Consider the following 20314-nt stretch of genomic DNA (forward strand, 5'->3'; position numbering starts at 1 on the left):
TAGCCTGAAAATACTCTCAGGCGTCTAAAAATCTATTTAGAAATTGGAAAGGGGGGGTTTTGTCAGCTGTGTTCAGAATTGAAAGCCAGACGTTAGAGAAATACCTAATACGTTTTCCAAAATGTATCTACTTAGGTGTGAATCTAATTATTTAATAACCTATTTAAGAATCTTTTGACCATTTTTAATCCTTGTAGTAGTTTAATCATTATGAGCCCATGTTACATAGTCAAGTTTTATTTTACTGGTAGTTTGTCATTTTTAAATTGTTTTTTACTACAAATTTTTTTTTTGTTTTTTCTGGATTTGAACATGGGTTTCTACAGTGGAATTCAACGCGTGAAAGTTTTTGTAGTGTCGTAAGTTGTTTATATGATAACTTGTTCCTGAAATAGTATTCCCTTTCCCAGCACATAAATGGGTCCTAATATGACTTTATCTGGTATCAGTGACATTGATACCTTTTTCTCTTATTGGTTTGAATAGTCAGTCAGTAAATGATTTTAGGTAATCAGAATATCTGTTGACATTACAGTTGGCCCACCGTATCTGCAAGCTTTAAACAACTGCAGATGGAAGGTATTCAGAAAGAGTTTTTTAGAAAATTCTAAAAAGCAAAACTTGAATTTGCCATGTGCCAGACAACTATTTACATAGCACTTACATTGTCTTAGGTATTAGAAGTAATCTAGAGATGATTTAAAGTGTAAGGGAGCATGTGCATAGGTTGTATGTGAATCATATGCCAATTTATATAAGTGACTTGAGCATCCGTGGATTTTGGTATCCACAGGCTTTGTCTGTAAAGGAAGAACCCAAAGTCAGTGAACAAGGGCAGCCATGTCTGTGTTCTCTGATGCTATGTAGGAATGAGATTTAAGTATTTTAGGCTTTAGTCAGATTTTCCCTTGATTAACATACAAAGTATATAAAAGTTATCCATTGCTGTCCAAGGCATCATTGTATATTAGGCTAAATTTGAATTTCTTATTGTTTTTTGAGAGTTAACCTGTTTAGCTGAAAGAATGATACCCATAATTTCATCTCAGCTTCACTGTCTATCATATGACATGATTAAGTCATATAGCATTCTCTGGTCTTGTTTGTTTAGCTATAAAATGAGAATGAAAATTATACTGAAAAGTGGAACTTAGTGTATCTTATGGTATCTTTTTGTTACTGCTGTTGCCTTTAACCCGGTGATTATTTTCTTCTTCATCCCACATTTTTTTAAAGTATAGATATCTGAAAATGGTATTTTCAATAATTTATAGATGGTGTTTGAGCAGAAATCTCAGTAATGTGCCAACTGATATTTTCAGGGACCAGAAGAAGATGACAGTCGATAGCTTTTCTTACTTGATCCAGTGTCCTTTATTCTAGCACCAGATGTATTGAAGTATCACGGCAGAGTTGAATTGCAGGCACAGCCGCAAAGAACTCTTACTACAAACTCTTGGGTAGTCTATATTCTGTGATTAAATATATGATCGCTCATTTTCTCCATACATGGATGAATCAACAATACCTGTTTCACAGATAATATAATCTTACTGCTTTTAGTTTTGTTGGTTAAAAGTTTTTAACATACAGTTATCCAACCTCCTTTATGTATGCTTGAATTTTGTATAAGCTTAAATATTTTTCCATTCAAGATATATTTTCTCCCCATTTTCTTATATATTTGTATAGTTGTTGGTAGCTGTCTCCATTAAAACCTTTTTCTTGGAAGACTTAAAATACACTATAATTCTAGACAGCTGTCTGAGAGGAGTTAGGAGAAGGGGAAATTTGTATGACTTAATTCAAATTAAGCAAACTGAAAAAAAAGGAGCAAGACATAGGAAAACGAGGGTTATTCACTTGAGCACCTCCGAAAAGAGTAGGAAAGCTGGAGATGTAACTGGGAAAAAATACGCTGAAAATGTCAACACAGAAATAGCGGTTGCTGTCCCAGTCGCATTTAAATCCCCCCACGTCTTTTGAATGCTGAGAATTTTACAGGCAGTGGCTTTTAGACTCACTCATTTAGACTGTTCCTCCAGTGATGATAGTTTTTTTTTTCAAGATGATGATTATTCTCCGCCTACCAAGAGACCAAAGAGCAATGAACCTCCCCAGCCGCCAGTCACAGAACCTGCCAATGCCGGCAAACGGAAAGTGAGGGAGTTCAACTTTGGTAAGTTGTCAGTGAAATGTGGTCCTCTTTTCTTTTTTTTCCTTCCGAACTTTTTCTGTTACTGAAGAGTTACAGCATTCTTTGGGGAGGATGCCTTAAATATATTACTACCTTATAATCTAAGCTGAGGAAAGCCATGGACAGTTTGAAGTAACCTTAAAGACACTGCTTACACGTTTGTGTATACCAAAGCATAAGACATTGTATCTTCTGTTGTTGACTAGAATTGGTAGACTTAAGGGAATTTCCTGGCAGTCCAGTCATTAGGACTCGATGCTTTCACTGCTGGGGCCCAGCTTCCGTCCCTGGTCAGGGAAGTAAGATCCCACAAGCCGTAATGTGGCCAAAAAAAAAAAAAAAAAGGTAGACTTAAAAATCAGTGTTAATGACTTAGTAATTCAGTTATTTGTCTGAGATTTGGATCACTTCTTTATTTCAGATACAATTTTTATATTAATTTTTCTTGCTTTGTGTAACTGCTGGCCTCTAATCTAATCAAACCACAGTGGTATCCTTTTGAAGGGACTAAGTAAAATGTTAGTGGCAAGATGTGTTTGTGATCCATATTTTGAATAAATAGAACATTTAGCTTTATACGTTTTTTAAATAGTACTTTAATATTTTAAGTTGTCCTAGTCATAATTACTAAATATAAATTGAAGTTACATATATAGTAAGTTTATATATATTCTTTAGCATGCTATTATAAGTTGCAACTGTATATAAAGTCTTATTTCCATGCAACTTAGACATGTTTTAGAAGGTTTCCTGCACAGTCTTGGGGACCTTTCTCTTTTTTTTTTTTTTTTTTTTTTTTAGGGACCTTTCTCTTTTTCGCCTCACTTTGAGGTGTTTAATTGACGGGTCTTTTCTGCCCTCCTGCTTTTCGGAATTTATAAGTTTAAAAAGAGGTACTCAGTGTGAAGTGTTCTGAAAATAATTTTTAAACAACCCTATAATCTCTCATTGAACCAGTTATAAGAACCGCAAAAAAAGATAAAGTCCTTAGGAAAACAGTAAAATTATATAGACAGGTGGATTATTAAAAATCAGGATATGTTATGTAGAAAATAAGTCGTTAGATGTTGGGTCATCTTAAGAACGTTATTAGTGCCTCCAAACAGGGATTTATCATTGAGTTTTAACTTTCTCTCAATTTTCAGAGAAATGGAATGCTCGAATTACTGACCTGCGTAAACAAGTTGAAGAGTTGTTTGAAAGAAAGTATGGTAAGTCTAAACTCAAAAATTCCTGTAAGGTTTTGTTGGTAAGCTTTTTAACAATGGAATTACTGTTCATCTAATGTGAGCAAGTCCCATTCTACCAGTGTTTGTGCGTTCCTTCCTTATCTGTCGCTGGAAAGGTAGTGGATAGTGTCTGTCCAAATATTAGAAATTCTCTTTCCAGATCACAACAAAGCTTTAGAAGTTTCCTTTCTTTAATTATCAATTAATATTTCCGTTAAACTTCCAGCATGCATGTTTGGGAGTTTATTTATATATTTGTTGCAAAATCTTGAATCTTGGAGATTTAACTGAAGAGTGTTTTCTTAAGCAATAGTCTTCATTAAACCTGATGTGTTAAATCTTGTATTCATCTAGATGCCCTTATTTTCCCTACTCTCGATAGATACCTGAGTTTGTTAGATCTCAAATTCTCTTTTCCTTTTATTTTAGTATTCCGTCCTATAGCTACCTTTATGTAGTAATCAGAGAAACAAGATTTATTATCACCTGGTATCAAATGCTCACCTAGAAATAGCAAAAATTGTTTAAAAATATCTGTTTTGTTGGGTTTTTTAAATGTGGAGAATTCTTTGCAAATGACTGGCGAAGCTGTAAAATTGTATAATACAATGAATTGTAACTTGAAAGTCTGTAGTACTATCCTGCATTACTGAGCTTCTCTAAGTGAATTTTTAATTTAATTTTATTTTTTATAAATCTGTTTTATCCATTTTTACTTTTGGCTGCATTGGGTCTTTACCACTGCGCGCAGGCTCTCCCTAGCTGCGGCAAGCGGGGGGCCACTCCTCGCCGCGGTGCGCTGGCCCCTCACCGCGGCAGCCTCCCCTGTTGCGGAGCACGGGCTCTAGGTGAGCGGGCTTCAGCAGTTGTGGTGCGTGGGCTCAGTAGCTGTGGCTCACGGCTCTAGAGCGCAGGCTCAGTAGTTGTGGCGCACGGTCCCAGCTGCTCTGTGGCATGTGGGATCCTCCCGGACCAGGGTTCTAACCCGTGTCCCCTGCATTGGCAGGCGGACTCCCAACCACTGCACCACCAGGGAAGCCCCTCTAAGTGAAGTTTTTAAATGATAAACCACATTGGGCTTATTTACTTTAAGTAATTTGAACAGTTCCCTATCACGGATTATAACAGTCCTCAGTGAAGATCTAGAATTAGAGTAGACTTCATGAGGAATTCAGTAACTTTTTCTTTATTTTTTTATTTCTTTATTTTTTTTTGCGGTACTTGGGCCTTTCACTGTTGTGGCCTCTCCCGCTGCGGAGCACAGGCTCCGGACGCGCACGCTCAGTGGCCATGGGTCATGGGCCTAGCTGCTCCATGGCACGTGGGATCTTCCCGGACCGGGGCACGAACCCGTGTCCCCTGCATCAGCAGGCGGACTCTCAACCACTGCGCCACCAGGGAACCCTTCTTTAATATTTTCAGTTATTTTCTTAAGGTTCTCAGTATTTTTCCCATGTTTCAGTAGTCAGAGTCTACTGCCTGTGATTTTGTTTTATTTTTTTTTTGTTTGTATAAATTTATTTATATTTTATTTTTGGCTGCGTTGGGTCTTCGTTGCTGCGTGCGGGCTTCCTCTAGTTGTGGTGAGCGGTACTCTTCATTGCAGTGCGCGGGCTCTAGGCATGTGGGCTTCAGTAGTTGTGGCTCGCGGGCTCTAGAGTGCAGGCTCAGTAGTTGTGGCGCATGGGCTTAGTTGCTCCGCGGCATGTGGATCTTCCCGGACCAGGCCTCGAACCCATGTCCCCTGCATTGGCAGGTGGATTCTTAACCACAGTGCCACTAGGGAAGTCCTATTGCCTGTGATTTTATTTAGACCATTTCAAAGTAAAAACTCACAACATATTCTTTCTACATGGAAGCACTATATAACGTGGTGGTTAAGATTACAGGCTATGGGGACAGACTGTCTGGCCATGTTCTCTTAGTCCTCTCTGAGCCGTTTGTGAAAGGCATGAGAACTATAGCTCTACTCTGAAGATTTGATGAGATAGATGAGATAGTGCTTGTGAAGTGCTTCCTATAATACTTGGGATGTAAGTACGTAAGAAATGCTTGCTGTTTATATTTTTGTTATTGTATTCTTAATTTAGTACTATTATGAATAAAAGTAATTTACTTATCACAGTTTTATAAATTTCTGTGTTTCTCATAGAGAGAAGCAAAGGTTATGTTTTTACTTCTGTTGTGATGATGATATATTTATTTGATTATTTTGCATATAAGAGAATAATGTTTACCAATCATTGTGAAATTATAATAACAATATTCACATTTCATAATTTCAAAGCATCTTTAATGGTAATTGCCTTTGGGGAAGGTATTTTCATTGTTAAATGTGAATATGATTTTCAGATGTAGTATATCAATGAAGGATATTAAATCTAACTCAGAATTAATGTGTAATATGGTACACTTGAAACTTGAATACAAAGATTAATGTTTAGCAAATAAACTTCTACATAAAATACCAGCAAAAAAGTGGACCTGTTCTGAGAGGTGATTCCTGAGGGAGCAGGGGCTGAGGGGAGTCCACCGTAGTCATTTTTGCTTTGGAACCTTTCTGGCAAGGTCAGTAGCATCTGTGCTGTTCTGTTCACTGGAAAGCAGTTTATATAACTGTGCTATATGTTAATTACATGAACTAGAAACCTTTGAAAGAATTAGTGGTGTTTGCTATGTAGTCATGGAGAATTTGGCATGGCTTTACTTAGTATCAAAATGTTTGCAATTTTTAATGCTAGCTAAAAATGTGCTTGTGTTGTAGATGAACGTAAATTGATGCTTTTTGAAACTTTTTATTATGAAATTCATACTTCCAAAGACCCTCTATTTAAATATCCATCACCCAAGTTCAACAGTGTTTAATATTTTATAATATTTTCTTTCTTGTCCTTTCCTGTCCTCTTTGTGATACAAGAACATTTTAAAACTCTGATGTCCAAGACATCATGTCATTTCACCTCTCAAAACTCTAAATTGTAAAATTCCAAGTTGGGTGAGAGGAATGCATTGTCTTAATCTCAGTTCCATTGTCACACCTAAAAACATTATACTGTTTAATACCCAGTGATATTTAAATGTCCCCTATTGTTTAGAAAAACTGACTCTTTGTAGTTTGTTTAATAAAACTATCAAAGTCTGTTCATTGTATTCGATTCTTAAGATTCCTTGTGCATTTGGCTTGTTGCAGTTGTTGTATTATTTTACTCTCGGTAAATGAATCTTAGAATTTTTACAGTTCAGAAAAATGTTCTGCTTCAGTTATTTTATTAAAAAATCCTTTTTACATGAACATTTATGTTTTTAAAATATTACTTCTCATTATATGCTGTATGTATTAGCTGAAATTAGCTGGTATATTTTTCTGGGGTCATTTATGGTTCAAATTTGAGTAGAAAGTCTGCCTATATCTACATTATTTCAAAATAATATATTATTTCATTGCAGTTTTGACTAAGTAGAGTGCTGGCATCTTTGGTGGTATTTTCCTCTTAGTTCTTCTGTACTATTTTGCTTCTGATGCAGTGATAATAAAAGTTACAAAGCAATATGTATGTATTCGATTATTATTCTATTCTACAAACTGTGCTTAATCCTTGTCATTTCATAATTTTCCCTTTCTCTTTTTACCCTTAAAGCTCAAGCTATAAAAGCCAAAGGTCCTGTGACGATCCCGTACCCTCTTTTCCAGTCCCACGTGGAAGATCTTTATGTAGAAGGACTTCCGGAAGGAATCCCTTTTAGAAGGCCATCTACTTACGGAATTCCTCGCCTTGAGAGGATATTACTTGCAAAGGAAAGGATTCGTTTTGTGATAAAGAAGTAAGACTCTTGGACTTTGGTCTTTGTTCTTGATTAGTGCATCTTTTTATGTTGTTGACAAATATTCACTAACCACTAGGGCTATATTTAAATTAAGTTTGAGTTATTATATGTTGTTTTATTTCTACTTTTCAATGTGTCTATGTCAGTTATGCCAGGGTTGGCTTTTGGAGTATGAACACCTGTCCATGCCTGACTGGCGTACCACTGTTATTTTCTTTTACAATTTTTCTCTACGTGTGCTAAAGAAAATACTGAAGTATCAGTGTCTTATTGTTTTAGGCCTGAATTTTAAAAACCATAGGTGGAAATAAAGTCGATTATAAAATAAAAATAAACAATAGAAGTAAGAATGAAAAGAAAAAAATAGCAGAATGCTATAAATTCTTTAGCACTGACGTAAGGGTTGTAACAAGGAGCTTTAAACAAAAATTTATGTGCAGCAATTGGAAGTGTAAATGCTTGCATTTAAAAATGGCAGCCACATCACACATTTCCATAATTTCTACTGACTAAAATTCTATTAAGATTACAATAAAAGTTTAAAAAAACTAAGAGGGCATATAACAACATTTCAGCAAATGTTGATATATGAAAACTTTCTAATTAGATGCATGAAGCAAGATGCATTTGTAAACAGGAACAATTGGAGAATAGTTGTCTAGGAAATTATCAAATATAATTGCTAAACTAAAATTTTCAATGCAAGGGCTAAAAGATTGTTAGTATTATAAATTGTAAAGATGATTGTGTATATGAGACATGAGAAAGGATATGAGAAGAAAACAAAGATATATGCCTGGTCACATTTCATAAAGTTTCAGTGTCCTAAGGATAAAGGTAGAAATCATTAGGTTCTAGAGAATAAGACCATGTCATCATAAAGAATGAAAATCACGCAGATATCATATACTTGATTTGAGTAGTAATGGATGTAACGCTATTAAGTCATTCTTTCCAAGTTCGAATTGAAAATGATTTGAACCTTGAATTCTGTAGCCAAACACGCTTGAAAGCAAATAGAGATTGCAGCATGAAAGAGGTTGGGTAGCAGTTGGGATGTCTCCAGCACAAGTAACAAAAACCCTTATTCAAATTGGCTTGTTACAGTAAGATTCTTATCTCACGTAGCAAGGGGGTCAGAGATAGGATGATTAAAACAGTGATACTTGGCAGTCCAGTGGTTAAGACTGTGCGCTTTCACTGCAGGGGGCACAGGCTTGATCCCCCGTCAGGAACTAAGATCCCGCATGCCGCGGCCAAAAAAAAAAAGTTAAAAAAATTAGAAAATAAATAAAACAGTGATACTTGGGGCTCTGCTTCTGCTCCTTTCCAGATTCTTCCTTCCTTGTGTTGATAGTTTCCTTAGACTAGTGAGCTGGATGCCATAGTTCCAGAACTCACAGCCGGACATGTCTACTAGGAGGGACAGTAGCTACCTGTGTTTCTCTGAGAGAAGGAAACCTTGGAATATGGCCTTACTTCTCTTTGGTTAGGATTATGTCAAGTGCTTATTCCTCAGCCAGGCACAGGCATGGGAAAGATAGCACCATGATGGGTGTAGACCACGTAGTACTCACCTTTCAGTGAGTGGGGGCGGGGTTCACTTCCCCTGAATTACGTGGCTTTCATTTTAAGTTCTAATATGAATGGATCTTTTTGAGTCACGTGCATCTTATAACTGATTTAATTTTTTCCCACATATCTTTGGGCTATAAATAGTAAAGTCAATAACAGCAGAATGATAGTCATTTGCAGAAGTATTCGTGTTCATTTTTCTGGCAGTGCTCTGATACTGTTGAGAAAGTGGGGAAATTAACAAACACCTTGATCAAAGATTATAACCAAGCAGACTTGCCTCTGTATTGGTATCAAATAAGGGAATGATAGGACTTAACTAAGGATAAAAAGGACCCAAGAAATACCATAGGTAATAGGTGAGCTGTCCTCCACAGAGAAACTTGCTGCTAAGAGATATTTTTCTTTCAAATAAATTGTAGTTTGAAAGATTTTGTCCTCCATTTTTCTGTGAGCAATTCAAGTGAAACTCTCCTTACACAAGACAACGTGGTAGGCAGCCATGCAGACTAGCAGCATTGGCATCACCCGGGAGCTTTCAGAGACACCACATCTTAGATCCTACCTAGATCTACTGGACCCATCCTGCATGTGATGAGGATCCCAGATGATTCCAGTGCTCATTAAAGTTTGAGACACCCTGGTGTGGAGAACAAGCTTTGAAGTCAGAATAATAATAATGGCAATTCAGCCCGATGTGTCCAGTACAGTCAAGCACTTTATAAATCACCCACACTTTTTTTTAACAGATGAGGAAACAAGGCAATGAGAAGGAAGGAAGGAAGAAAGAAGGAAAGAAAGAAAGAATGAATGAATATTTTGTAGTCTCTCATGAAATTGAATGGTAAACAAGAGAGGCTTGTTATAAAACCCTGACACCAGTCCTAGTCAGGAATCAAATAACCACTCCTTCCTCCCTACATATTGATATATTAATAAGCCTGTTCTAAGAACTCTTGTACTGTCATTTTCTTACAGTGCTTGCATTTAAATTTGTTAGAAGTTTTGAAAAAAATTTTTGAATGACTAAGGAAAACATACAAATAATTTTATAGATTTTGCTCATGGTTGCTCATCTTAAAGCATATAAAACTCTATCTTTGTGTATTTAAATGTTTGTGCAAGCTCACCACAAGGTACTCATGCTGTGCAGGTTCTGTTCAAGTCCTTTCGATGTCCTTATTTATGGGAAGCCATCTCTCACATTTGGAAGGGACTTTGTAAGCCTTTCCCCAAAGGTTAATGTGGTTAGTCTTGATAAACAGAAACTAGGATGTTTACTTAGAAGGGTAACGCTGTACTTCAGCAAATGTTTTATTTCACAGCTCTTCCATTGACTTAACCCTATATTAGTTTCTAACATTTTCAAGATTATGGTTAATATATGGCCATGATTCTCTGTGATCTCAGTCTCCCCCGCCTTCCCTGTTACTTCAGGATATTACAACAAAATAGAGTGAGGCGGGATACATACGTTAGATTGTAAAAATTCTGTGGGGTGTTTGTGTATTCCGAAGAAGTTTTTAAAAGCATGTATACCGTCCTGCAAATGTTAATTTTGAAATATATATGGTTTTTATAACCAGATTATAGATGGGTTTTTGTTGTTGTTGTTTTTTTTTTTTTTTTTTTTTGCGGTACGTGGGCCTCTCACTGTTGTGGCCTCTCGTGTTGCGGAGCACAGGCTCAGCGGCCATGGCTCACGGGCCCAGCCGCTCCGCGGCATGTGGGATCTTCCCGGACCGGGGCACGAACCCGTGTCCCCTGCCTCGGCAGGCGGACTCTCAACCATTGCGCCACCAGGGAAGCCCCTATAGATGTTTTTAAGTAAGGTGGTCTTGAATGTTATGTAAAATTGAAGACTCCCAGTTAAAATTTTTGCAGTTTGCTTCCTTTGGTATTATGCTTTTTTTTTTTTTTTTTTTTGCGGTACGCAGGCCTCTTACTGTTGTGGCCTCTCCCGTTGCGGAGCACAGGCTCCGGACGCGCAGGCTCAGCGGCCATGGCTCATGGGCCCAGCCACTCCGCGGCATGTGAGATCTTCCCGGACCGGGGCATGAACCTGTGTCCCCTGCATCGGCAGGCTGACTCTCAACCACCGCGCCACCAGGGAAGCCCTGGTGTTATGCTTTTAAGAAATATCTTTGATTTACAAAGTTTACTCTGTGTGTGTGAGTGTGTGTGTGTATGTGTCTGTGTGTACGCGCGCACGTATACACACACTCCGTGAAGCACATTATGAAGCCATTTGCAGTTACCATTTGGTTTTATTACTCTGGAAATCTCAAGAAATTAGGATTTAGTTGTGCTCAAGAGTTCAGGCTGTCTTTTAAAAACTGGCTTTGATGACTGAATATGACATAAGTACTAGTAGTTATTACTTTTGCTGAATATTATCTGGTAAATATTTAGTAATTTTTCTCACCTTTCAGACATGAACTTTTGAATTCAACACGTGAAGACTTACAGCTTGATAAACCAGCTTCAGGAGGTAGGTCTCCAGACTTGTGTCAAATAGTATGTCAAATCAGAACATGATGTACAAGGAATATTGTCCAGGATTCTCTAGAATAATAAACCCATTTTGTTTTTAATAACCCATTATAAATAAATGTAAACATCACATTTCTGGATAAACTATAAAAGGACCATGTCTGTTCTATGTTTGAGATACAAAATTTTTCTGGCATAATGTATTGAACAGTTTATTATCCTAGTCTGTAGTATCCTAGTCTGTATTAGTATCAGTTGAATGATCATCCATCATTATACCCAGGAGTTAAAAAGACTTATTTCTTAGAGTACGTAGCCATGGGCATCATCACTTGTTGGTTAGATGTATTTTGAAGGAAATCCAATCATGATCTGTTCTCTTAGTTGCTTTTGCTCTGGAGTGGAGGGAGTAGGGTGGGGATATAAAATGGAAATTGCATCACTTAGAGTTGGTGTAATGAAAGGATTGCCAGCATTATTGTGGCCCCAAATTTATCATCACAAAAATCACCTGCTAGCTGATCTTGAGTAAAATGAATTCTATTTCCTAGCTTCAGTGGTGACACTTTCAATTTATCTCTGTAAAATCACTATTGTGAATTTTCATTTTGTTATTGTTTTGTTCTTACACATTTTATTCAATGTCAGCACTGTTTTAATAAACACATTCTAAAATCTTAGAAGTAATTTTAGTTAGAACAGAAAAACAATACCACCTATTTAGTAACATTTAATAATTTATTAATGTCATCAAATTGAAGAATTTGTGTATATTACCCTTACAGTAAAAGAAGAGTGGTATGCCAGAATCACTAAGTTACGAAAGATGGTAGATCAGCTTTTCTGCAAAAAATTTGGTAAGTTTAATTTTCCCCCCTAGCTAAAGTATATTACAGAATAACTTTTCCAGATTTTGCTTTAAGAAAGTAAATACAATGGATGACTCATTTCCAGTTTCCTTTATTGTTGCTTTTTTAACGTATACTATGAAAAGTTTTAAATCTGTACAGAAGGGAAGAGAATATTGTAATGAAAACCCACGTACTCTTGACTAAGTTATTTATACCGTGTACAGGTTATTCGGCACAGGGCATTTCACAGTTTGGGAATCCTTTTGTCTTCGTACCTTTTAATGGTGTACCACAGTGGCATCTAGGGGACCACCAGTAGCAGTGTGTCCCTGGAAGGCAGGCTGCTGCTTAGCAGTGTTTCGGTTGTCTTGTTTGTAGTGCTTGCTGTGCTTGCATCCCTAAACACTTAAAATACTCAGGTTTGGTTTATCATTGCAACATCTTTTGTTACCAGAAGTAACTCCCTTGCTTTATTGTACTTTTCAGCAGTGTTCAACATAGTTGTCTTATTTTTTTTCTTTCTTAAGCTTTTTTTTTTTTTTCTTAAGCATTTTAAACTATTCTTACGGGAAGTTGCAAACGTTATTGACTCTTGGTTTGTTCCTGGGTTTCTTCATGTCTTATTGGCTGTCCTCTTCATTCTCTTGTTGGTACCTCCCTTGAGTCCATTCTTTAAATCTTGGGGTGCTACTCTACAGCTCAGTCCTGAGCCCTCCACAGATAGTCCCACTCTGTCTTAAAAATAGAGTGTTGTCTATATTCCCGATGACTTTCACATTCAAGTTTCTAGCCCTCTCACACCACACCTTTATATTCACCCAGCCGTTTGACAGCTCTTCAGACTTCACGGGTCCTAGATAGAGTCCTTGATTCCCCCTCCAGCATGTTCCTTTCCCAGTCCTCCCAGTGGCACCACACTCTACGTAGTCTTCCAAGCCAGACCCCCTAGCGGTCACGCTTGATTTCTTCATTTCCACAAGGCCTCCTGCTGACTCTACATTTAAAACACACTGCAAATCCATATCTTTTTCTTCTTCACTGCTGTCTGTCACTGTAGTCAAAGTCAATGCCCCAAAGCAGCCAGATTTTACTGCCTACCCTTCTAACATAAACCACGAAGCACACTGTATGTCATCACCCTTTAATTTTTCTTAAAGCACTAATGGCTACCTTTTTCCTTCCACTACAACACAGTTCAAACAGCAGCCCAGATCTTGTCTCTCTTGGCTATTAGTAGAACAGTGCTTGGGCAGATACTCAACAAATACTGAATGGACCAGTGTCATTAAAAATTACTCAGAAGGGGGCTTCCCTGGTGGCGCAGTGGTTGAGAGTCCGCCTGCCGATGCAGGGGACGCGGGTTCGTGCCCCGGTCCGGGAGGATCCCACATGCCGCAGAGCGGCTGGGCCCGTGAGCCATGGCTGCTGAGCCTGCGCGTCCGGAGCCTGTGCTCCGCAACGGGAGAGGCCACAGCAGTGAGAGGCCCGCATACCGCAAAAAAAAAAAAATTACTCAGAAGGACTTCCCTGGAGGGCCAGTGGTTAAGACTGTGCCCTTCCAAAGCAGGGGGCACGGGTTAGATCCCTGGTCAGGGAACTAAGATCACACATGCCCCTCGGCAAACAAACAAATAAATAAAAGTGTGACTCAAAAAAATTTTTTTTAATTAAATAAAAATACATGGAACAGTTTTTAAAAATTACTGAGAAATTCCTGAGCCTTGAGAAGAAGTCAGAGTGTAAGTTTTTCCTCATCAATATCCTTGACCACCGAACATGAATGTAGGACCTTAATGAAAATGTATCTCCTCGTACATCTGGTCAGAAATCAGCTAATGAACAATAAACTAGAGAATCTTCACCACTTTAAAAATCATTATATTTCCAAGACATTTAGTGAAATAAGATTATGAACCTTATTTGTCATTTGAGATGCCACCATAGTGTCATCATAATCGTAATTCATGAGTAGCTGACATAGGATAATGTGCATCTGCATTAACAGGCTTAAACTTTGGCCTCACATTTAGTTCTAGAAATTCAGCCTGGGGTAAGAAGCAGCCAATCCTATTAGATCATGGGTGCCTGCCAGCCAGCCATGGCACCCATGACTTTTCCCTCATGGAAGGAGAAAGCTGTGTGTGAGATAGTGTACTCATAGAGAGAAAAATTGGCCTGTAGAAAGTATTTTCTCATTGTATCAGAGCTAAGAAAATAGATAACTCCTATGTATTGTTACGTTACAAACAGCAAAATCCTGCTTGTGGCCTCAGGTGGGTCATTTGGGACTGGAGTCACTTTAGAGAGTGAGAAGCCAGCAGATTGGTGCTTTCTTTAAGGTTACTGAAAGGGAAAGAAGAAAACATAAGATTGTCTGTCATATCAGACACAAGTCTTGAAAGTTGTATAGCAGCAGCAGCAGAGTCATTCAGCACCTGTGAACCCCCTAAGTGTCAGGTGCTAAGAACTCAGCAGCACAGAGGATGGTGAATGCTTCCCCTGGGAAGCATTCATTTATAACTTGGGGAAATATGCATAGCAAAGCAACCAGTAAATATGCAGTATATTAGAAGGTGTTAAGTGTTCAGGAAAAAATTAAGCAAATGAGGGGGATAGGGAGACAGAGGGTTGGTTACTTAATATAGGGGAGACCTCGTAGATGATGTGATGAACACTAATGCACTTGGCCTTCCTCTTTTCTGTAACTTGTGCTGTTTCCCTCTCAATTCCAACAGTTTGGTTCTTTTTTATTTTATAGAAAGTTTGTTAGAATTAGGATTTTGTTCTTTTTTGTTATATTTAACAGAATAATTACAATTAATATTACTCCCAGGTGTGAGTGTGAAAGCCTTTACATATTTTAAAAGAGAATATTTCTTTTCACAGCCATGATCTAAATTACATTGTATTTGTTTTTTCAAATACACACTCCTTACTATTATCAAAGAGATCCTATACTTGAGCCCTTCAGATTTGGTGCTAATGAAATGAAGGAAGAAATTAAGACAGAAGGCCTTTGAATTTGAGAGGAAAGTCAAACTAACAATCAAAGAAATGCAGATGCTTCAAGGAGCCACTCTTTTTTCAACCATCAGATTGTAAAATGTTTAAATGTAACTCAGAATACGAGGGAGACCATAAGTGCTGATACTTTGTAAATTGTTTGGATCTTTCTTCTTACAAGCTCTGTTTGGATGTGGCTTCATAGTGGGGGTTAGTAATTACATTTTTACATTTTAAAATTTCAATGCCACACCTATTCAAAAGTAGAAAAATAGTACAATGCATTCCCATATACCGATTTTTATAATCAGTGATGTTTAAGATTTTCCACATTTTGTTCATCCTTTCCTCTTTCATTCCCCTTGTAGGAATTTAATAAAGCATATCACAGGCATGGTGTCATTTTCCTTGTTCAGTGTGCGCCATTGAACAACACTTTTATTTATATTATTTTATTTTTGGCTGTGTTGGGTCTTCGTTGCTGCGTGTGCGCTTTCATTGGTTGTGGCAAGCAGGGGCTACTCTTCGTTATGGTGCACAGGCTTCTCACTGTGGTGGCTTCTCTTGTTGCAGAGCATGGGCTCTAGGTGCACGGGCTTCAGTAGTTGTGGCACACGGGCTCAGTAGTTGTGGTGCACGGGCTTAGTTGCTTCACAGCATGTGGGATCTTCCTAGACCAGGGATCGAACCCGTGTCCCCTGCTTTGGCAGGTGGATTCCCAGCCACTGCGCCACCAGAGAAGTCCCAACATTAACGTTTTAAATACAGTCACAGTGTCCTCATCACACACTTGACAGAATTAACAGTCTCTTTGCTCTTATCCAGTCCTTCATTGAGTTTCCTCATTTATCTGAAAAGTATCTTCTAAGTTTTTGCTTCGAACCTGGATTTAAACAATAAAGTTTCGTGCCTTAATTTTGCTTGATATGTCTCTTTTAATCTAAACCAGCCTCTGCTTACTATTTTTATTTGTCATTCCATGAATTATTTCCTTGGAAAATGGTACACTGATGAGGTTTGAGGGGTAAAGAACAGTAATCTTATGGTTGCAATACAGGTAGAAGTATAGCCTGAAGTAAGTTAGTGTGCAAGAGCCATAAAAAGTTTATTGTACTCATGAAGCATGAAGTAGCAAAATTCTGCCTCCGGATATTTGAAAAAGTAGTATTTAAGTTGCACTCTTTATTGTTGGTCATGATTTTCTTCTTTTTATTTATTCTCAAAGATACTGAGAATTTTAAAAATAAGATCTTAGAGGGACTTCCCTGGTGGTCCAGTGGCTAAGACTCCACGCTCCCAATGCATGGGGCCCGGGTTCGATCCCTGGTCAGGGAACTAGGTCCCACATGCATGCTGCAACTAAAGATCCCGCATGCCGCAACTGAGACCCAGCGCAGCCAAATAAATATCTTTTAAAAAAGAATACATAAAAATAAGATCTTAGAGCTATTACAATGGCCTTAGTATCAGGAAACTTAAATTCACCAAAAGTTACTTCTTGATCATGGGTCATTTAATATTTGCATTTGCTGTATTAAGTCTATTTCAGTAGTTGCTGTTGATATTTTCAGAGTATACTTTGCTTTTTAAAAAGTTGACATATACTTTGCTATGGATTGTAATAAAATACGATTTCAGCAGAAACTTAATCTCCAGTCTTTTGTATTGCTTTTCTTCTGTAAAGCTGAAGCCTTAGGGAGCACCGAAGCCAAGGCTGTACCTTACCAGAAGTTTGAAGCACATCCTCATGACCTCTATGTGGAAGGACTACCAGAAAACATTCCTTTTAGAAGTCCCTCGTGGTATGGAATCCCAAGGCTGGAAAAAATTATTCAAGTGGGCAATCGAATTAAATTTGTTATTAAAAGGTAGGATTATAATTTGCAGAAACAAATTTAATGTTGTCATTAAGAAAAAATTAATTTTATAAAAATGGGCTTTTCCCCTTCCCAGTTGGACTTACTCTCCATATTTAAGATTAAGGTATTACATTTAGATTCATTTTTTGAGCAAGTGTCTATGCAGTGCCAGGCACCAGATGTACAAAATTGGGTGCACCAGGAATCCTGTCCTTGGGAGGCTTATTATATAGATCAGTGCAGTAAAGTGCTACTTGAACACTTTAGGGGAGAAGGCAAGGGTGGCATGCAGTTTGGTCACTTGTGCATAGAGAACGCAAGAAGGGGGTTCAAATAAAGGAAGTAACATAGGTAGGTAGGCGCAGGGAGGTGTCAGATGTACTCGAATGTTCGGCTAACCACACCATTCTGTATGGAAGGATTGATGACCTTGAGGGTATAGCATGATAGACAGACTGAGGTGGCCCAGTGGAGGAAGGCTTTCTGTCCTTTGCAATCAGCAGAGTATTGAAGGGGTTTTAAAGCTGATTCCTCTTAAAATAATTTGAATTGGACCTTAAGAGGGTTATTTTGGCTTGAGTTTGAAGGCTAGCAGAATGGGTAATTTGAGGGCAGGGAGTGGGAACAGAAGGCCCATTTAATAAAGAAGAATTATCGTTGGGACAGAATTTGTTTGCTGTTTGGGGGTTGTGCATTTGTGTGTCTGTTTGTTGGGACATGCTTTAGGGTGACATAGCTAGATATATCTACCTGTATTGTGCTCTAGTTCATCTGAAGTTTCAGAAACAGGAGGTCGAACTGCTTTGGGGCAAAACACAACTGTTTTGCACAAGTTAAGCTTAAAATTCCTTTGAGGACATACAGGTGGTTCCACCTGAATCTTTGTAAATTGCTACTTTAAGAATAATTAAAGTCACCAAAATGATATTGTCACTGCAAATGAAGGTGGAGTGAACCACACTGGAAATTAAAGTGGGCTTAAATGCTCTCATCCTGATGTCAATTGTATTTTTACAGACCAGAGCTCCTGACTCACAGCACTACTGAAGTTACTCAGCCAAGAACGAATACACCAGGTAAGATAGTTGTGAAATCCTTCTTAAAAGCTTAAGTAAGTAGTTTCTAAGCTTTTATTAATCTTTTAAAGCCATGGAATTCCTCTTTTTTCTCCCTTCCACCCAAAAAGTCTTTTGTGGAAGGTCAATACAGGCACTCCTTGATTTATCCACATGAACATAAGCAGTCTGGGGGGAGCTCGAGCTTCGGATTGAGACCGGTGGTATTTAGTAGAGATAGAACGTGCGTCACAAATGCAAGCCATATATGTCATGTAAAATTTTCTAGTAGCCAAATCTGTTTTTCATCCTGTAATCAACATAAATACATGATGAGTTAGTTTACATTTTTCATTTCATTTATCTACATTCTTTATTTGAAACTCTGGTGTGTATTATACACTTACAGCACATCTTAATTCAAGTAGCGACATTTCAGGTTGCCCACATGTGGCTAATGTGCCAGACCATGCAGATGTAGGCCTTAATCTATTCACAAGGACCTTGCTTTTAAAATGGCAAATGCTGTGATTGCAGCAGCTGTGCTGACATCATGCCCAATAGAAAAGAACTTTTTAAAAGTCTCGGTCTCAGTTGTCTGAATGGTTTTATTTTCTTTGAGGTATACGTGTGCCTTTATTTCTTTCCCATCTTTTTGTTTTCCATTCCATAATGTCAGAAAAAGTGACCACAACTTGTAGATCTTCTACAACCTTAGGAACTTCTATTGCTAAGAACCAGTGGGTGTTTCTGAATTGTTGCAGTTAATCTTTTCCCTCCCTCTCTCCCCTGCTCCCTCCCTCCCTCCCTCCCTCCCTCCTTCCTTCCTTCCTTTTCTTTCATTTTTTGCAGTTAATCAGTTTTGTAAATGCTAAGGTGAACTACTATACAGGAGGGGTTATTTGTCTGAACTGTAATACTGATTCTTGAGCTTTTAGGGTACCTGGAGGCAACCGGTGAAGGTCACCAGTATGCCAAATAGATTGTATATAATCTTTTGTTTATCATGGCATGAGAAGTATTTGAGAAATACTGTACTAGGGAAACAGACTATCTTGTGCCCAGAATCCTGCCGGGGAGAAGACAGAGTTGAGGCTTAACTTCTCAGGCTGAGCAGCAACATTAACCCAGCAAACTCCCCAGAGTGCTTTTGATCTAGGCAAAGAAACAAAATATTGGCGACAAATTGAAGATTGGACATGACAGACTTTGCTAAGCAAAATAATGCAAAGAAAACTATTCCCAAAGGTAGTGCTTTAACATGCATTAGTCTGAGTATGATGAAAGTCTATGTAGGAGTCTTTGTTTCGCAAGGCAGACCTCAAGTTCAAGCTTGTGATTAATGTGATCACTGCTTTTATTAGGAGCAATTCTAATAATGACTGCAAATTGAGGATGTGAAACATGTATTATTGGAACGATCTGTAGGCACCATACAAGTTACTCCGAGGATTTAGTAATATTTTCAGTAGTACTTGATCTGCTGTTTTCTAGCATAGATGGTTACGGGCCTATTATCAAAAGACTCTCCATTCTCCCAATTATTAACAATGCTTGGCCTTCTACCATTCGTAGAAGACCTTGGAAAGAATCAAAGGTTGTCCTTCTTCATTGCAACAAAATGTTACTGGGTCTGCCAGTCACCTAGGCGTTAGTCTTGCTGGGCCAGTTCAAGTCCCAGCATACCTGACAGAAGAATTGTATTAGTCCTTGCCATCAGAGACGTCTGCTTAACTCTGAGGTAACAGTTGTATGCTTAAACACACGTGGGTGCACTTTGTTCTCAATTTGGTAAAAGGTAGATGTCACATGTGAGAAAGTTGGGGCACTAGCCAGATAGCTGAGCTTTGAAGGGGAAGAATGAGAAGGTACTTGGTTCTTGTGTAGAATGGTACAGAGATCTTTTTGTATTAGAGCAGCAAATACCAGAGAAGGAAGTGCAGGGTGAGGCAGAAGGGCTGACTGAGCACCAGGTTAACAGAAGCCCTTTACCTCGGAGAAGGAGAGTCTAGATATTGTTATAGTAATATTCAAATTTGGTTTATACCAGACTGACTTCGTCTGGTCGAATGGCCGAGTTACCATATTAAACCCTTGAGATGCTGCGTTTTCTTTTAAAGAAAAGGTTTTAAAGTACTTTCACAGTAAAAGTAAAGTGGAAATGAAAGATTTTCTGAGGCTCCCAACCTTTAGCAGTATTTTCAGAACTTCTCCAACATTTCCTGTC

General features: G+C 38.2%; 1 protein-coding gene across 8 annotated transcripts in view; it reads left to right on the top strand.

Annotated features, from left to right (window-relative positions):
- GTF2I (general transcription factor IIi) overlaps positions 1-20314 on the top strand; it is a 95863-nt gene that overhangs the window by 59211 nt on the left and 16338 nt on the right. For all 8 annotated transcript variants that reach the window (XR_012326038.1, XM_019921930.3, XM_073792018.1 and 5 more), the window contains 7 exons: positions 2069-2179; positions 3343-3408; positions 7065-7248; positions 11259-11317; positions 12105-12176; positions 16858-17041; positions 18050-18108. Coding sequence is in view for 7 of the 8 variants with exons in the window: in XM_019921930.3 (XP_019777489.1) it covers positions 2069-2179; positions 3343-3408; positions 7065-7248; positions 11259-11317; positions 12105-12176; positions 16858-17041; positions 18050-18108 (735 nt within the window). In the remaining variant the exon portion in view is untranslated. The remainder of the gene's footprint in view (positions 1-2068; positions 2180-3342; positions 3409-7064; positions 7249-11258; positions 11318-12104; positions 12177-16857; positions 17042-18049; positions 18109-20314) is intronic.

The sequence above is a fragment of the Tursiops truncatus genome, chromosome 15, assembly GCF_011762595.2.
Source record: "Tursiops truncatus isolate mTurTru1 chromosome 15, mTurTru1.mat.Y, whole genome shotgun sequence".
NCBI lineage: Eukaryota > Metazoa > Chordata > Mammalia > Artiodactyla > Delphinidae > Tursiops > Tursiops truncatus.